Source organism: Phytophthora parasitica, assembly GCF_000247585.1.
Source record: "Phytophthora parasitica INRA-310 unplaced genomic scaffold supercont2.1, whole genome shotgun sequence".
Taxonomy (NCBI): Eukaryota; Oomycota; class Peronosporomycetes; order Peronosporales; family Peronosporaceae; genus Phytophthora; species Phytophthora nicotianae.
In genome coordinates, this window is record NW_008634126.1 from 3220985 (window position 1) to 3224534 (window position 3550).

A 3550-nucleotide genomic window follows, 5' to 3' on the forward strand; every position below is an offset into this window, starting at 1 on the left:
TTCCGAAGCCACTAAGACTCTGGATATAAATATCCAGAGAACTTCCTCAGAACTGAAATGTTCAGAACTTGACTCGAAGTTTTAAGGGTATTTTTTTTTACAAAAGTTTGGATGGAATGATATAAATATCCAGAGAACAGGTGCAATAGTATTTCAGAAATACACGTTTAGTTTGCTCTTTTAATTTGCAAAACGGAGCTATTCTTAGTGAGAGTCAAATTGAGGAGAGGACTTGGCGTTTTCAGCTCACAGAAGCTTTCACAGGTGGATTGAGTTACAAGCGAAATCGGCTTCCGAAGCGGAGAGAATATATGGCACGATGATTGGGTTGGGCAAACATTGATTGCCAATCAATGCCTACTAACGAAAACGTCTTGGTAAGAGAAGTTTACCTATAACATGGTTTCTTGGTACTAAGAAGTGTATGACCTGGGCAATCATCGTGGTTAAAACCCATTGTAAACTGATGTACCCTGCCAGGAAGTCATGACTGACTGGAATCAGACTCGGCGTCTATTGCCGCCATGAAGTCTTGTTGGCGCTGCGACCACGTGGGCGATAACTCCATTGACTTCTTGTGTGATGAGTTTGTAGATGTGTCGATTGAGCTAAGCTCGGGGGTGCCTTCACTGTGCGATGCAGGAGTGCTCTCCTGCGTAGCTGTCTTGTCTGGTGTGCCTCGAAAGGGAAGTTTAACCTGTCGCTGGTTGTTGGAGTGTTTGTTAATCAATGGTGAGGTCGTCATGTCATCAAACTTCAAACGTGTTGATATTCTCGACTTTGTGGACGACAACGACCACGCTGGAGATGTGATCCCTGGCGAGTTCTTCGCTCTGTGAGGTACAGGAGTGGTGGAACCAAGTTTATTCCTTTTGGCTGGTCTTGGTGGAGTAGAGCGAGTCGGGGGTGTAGCACGGGTGCTGCTGTCCTTACGGTGATCAGAGTTCGGAAGGGGTAGCAGTAGCTCCAGTCGCTCCATCTTGCGTTGTCGCTCCCGGAGATTCGCTGAGTAGCGTTCAATCGTCTCTGCACAACGTCGATGCAGCTCCAGCGGCGATGTTGTTGGCGTTCGCGTCCAGGTGAAGTCTATTCGACTGGTTGTCGAACCAACAACGTGTCTCGATGGCCTAGGTTCGTCCCTGCCATGTCTCCTCTCCGGTTCGTCGAGTACACTCGAAGCAGGCAATCCGTGTTCACTCTTTTCCTCGGCTGTTTCCGTGGATTTTTGATTCATCACACCGCTGCTTTAAGTGATGAATCAAAGCCTGCTCAAGCGCTTGTATTGATAAGGTGCTTCATGTCCTTCAATTAGAAGGACCGAGTGAAGCGTAGACCGTTTCAAAACCAACGCCCACCAAAACCCGTAGCATCTCGTGTTGTCCATTCTAGTGTGGTCTCAACAATGGAGAGATGAAGCCATGTATGTACCAACTACGCGGTACTAGATCGTGGGATCGAAACGACGCGAGCCAAGGCGGCGCTTGAGTGACCCTGTGATCCGATCAGCCTACACACACAAGAAGATAAAGGAGATTAGTCAAGTTTAGTAGTGACGATGTCGCTGGATGAGGTGACACGGCGTTGGCTGCAGCGCCTCGTCTCGCGAGCACTCGATGTCGAACCTTCGGCTGTCGACCAACTCCTGGTGGTAAGCAAGACTGCGGATAGCACAGAAGAGCATTCAGCAGCAGAGCTTGTGCAATCATTCTTTTCACCTAAGGCCGCAGCTGGTAGTATTTTATTCTTCTACAAGGGAGAAGAACAATACGAACTCGAAGAGGAAGTGGAAGAAGAGGTTGAGGTGACGAGAGAAGCCACCCCAACAGGTAAGTAAATTTTAGACAGAGCTGAAGTAGTTGGTTCTAACTCAGTAAAATGCTGCAGATCCTCCAAGTGATGGCTTGTCGTCAGCTGAACCGACGGATGAGCAATTGTTTCTTGATGCAGAGGCTCCAACACCGCAAACAGAGACGGTCAAGAGACTGGTGAAGCGATCACGATCAGCTAAACGCTCAGTTTGTCACGCATTCTTGAATACCCTACCAGCAGAGTCCTCGGAATCCGCTTCAGTATTCTTAATCAAGGTGGCTGCTGGACCAATTACAGTCCAAAACGTTGTGACCGATGGACACGAGAAAGTGGTGCACTCGAACGTGGAGCTTGGTTGCTCGACAGGGGACTTGCTGTCTAATCTAGAAGGAGTCATCTGCAACGTGTTCATGCCGTTACTAGATCCTCAACTTACTAGACCGGATAATTCTAACGGACGACCAGAAGGCGACGAGAATGGAGCAAAGAACTCAACTGCAGCGCATCAGGCGCTCAAGGTCATCGACGCTGTACGCAACGAGTTCAAGAGCAACTTGGTCAAATTCTCGTCTCAGATCTCCAACGCCATTCAACAGATTCAGGGCGACATTCACTTGAACATCCCTGATGTGGTTATCACGAAGCCTGAATCTCATTTGGACGACTACGAGCTCATTAACAGACTGGAACAGGCACTAGAGGAATGGTCCAAGAGTGTAGCCAGTGTAGTAGAACAGGAAATTCGCAAGACCCCAAAACGCAAGGGACCACTCGCCGAGATCGAGTTCTGGAGGGAGCGTAACGCTACATTGAGCACCATCTTCGAGCAGATCAACATGCCCACAGTCCAGAAGATGCTCAAGCTGCTGGAACTTGTTGAAGCGAGTATGCTTCTTACTTTCAAGTATCACTTCTCGGAGCTCAGTAAACTCTATGTGGAAGCGAAGGACAACGTCAAGTTCCTCACGACTTTGGAGCGCCACTTCAAAAACATCGCGAGTGGTTCCTTCTCAGCGATAGCAGACACACTGCCGTCCATGATGAACGCTATCCGTATGGTCTGGATTATATCGCGGCACTACAATACGGATGAACGTATGGTGCCGTTGATGGAGCGTATCGCTTCGGAGATCGTGGATAAAGTGGCGGTGGAGATCAATATCCACACCATCTTACGTAAGAGTCCGGATAACGCATTGCACGCGATTGAAGAGGCCAAAATGGTGCTTGAACTATGGCACTCGACATACATGAAAGTTCGTGAACGCATTGAAGCTAGTGGCACAGACCATCGCTGGGAGTTCGACCGTAAGCGGCTATTTGAACAAACCAACTACATGGCCAAAATCTGCGAGAATCTGCAAGAAGTGGCTACAGTTTTGGACCAATTCAACAAGTTTTTAGGTCCAGAACTCAAGTCTGTGACGGGAGATTCACAGGGAATTGACGAAGTTATGGCACGTGTTGAAAGTCTCATTGCACCGTTCGAGAGCGTCCCGTTTAAGATCTTCGATCGCGGCTACAAGACCAGCTGGGAGTCGGTCATGGTGCAGTTTAGAGACAAAGTGAGCGAGATCGAGCAAATGACACGGAAATTCATCGACACGTCCTTCCAGAAGCTTCGGTCAGCGGAAGGAGCGTTTGATCTGCTGCAGAACTTTCAGAACATCCAGTCACGCGACTCCATTAACAAACAGATGATGGAGAAGTACAAGGATATCCTCATGCAATACACGAAAGA

General features: G+C 48.4%; 2 protein-coding genes across 2 annotated transcripts in view; one reads left to right on the top strand and one right to left on the bottom strand.

Annotated features, from left to right (window-relative positions):
• Window positions 1-286: 286 nt before the first annotated feature.
• Window positions 287-1234, bottom strand: PPTG_00867 (hypothetical protein; the record flags this gene model as incomplete). Its single annotated transcript, XM_008892440.1, has 1 exon — window positions 287-1234. One exon carries the CDS (start codon window positions 1232-1234, stop codon window positions 485-487), a length of 750 nt encoding a protein of 249 aa, XP_008890688.1. The 3' UTR covers window positions 287-484.
• Window positions 1235-1555: 321 nt separating this feature from the next.
• PPTG_00868 (hypothetical protein) overlaps window positions 1556-3550 on the top strand; it is a gene marked incomplete at both ends in the record, with an annotated part of 13196 nt that continues 11201 nt past the window's right edge. Inside the window, 2 exons of the mRNA XM_008892441.1 lie at window positions 1556-1826; window positions 1885-3517. Coding sequence (XP_008890689.1) covers window positions 1556-1826; window positions 1885-3517 — 1904 coding nt within the window. The remainder of the gene's footprint in view (window positions 1827-1884; window positions 3518-3550) is intronic.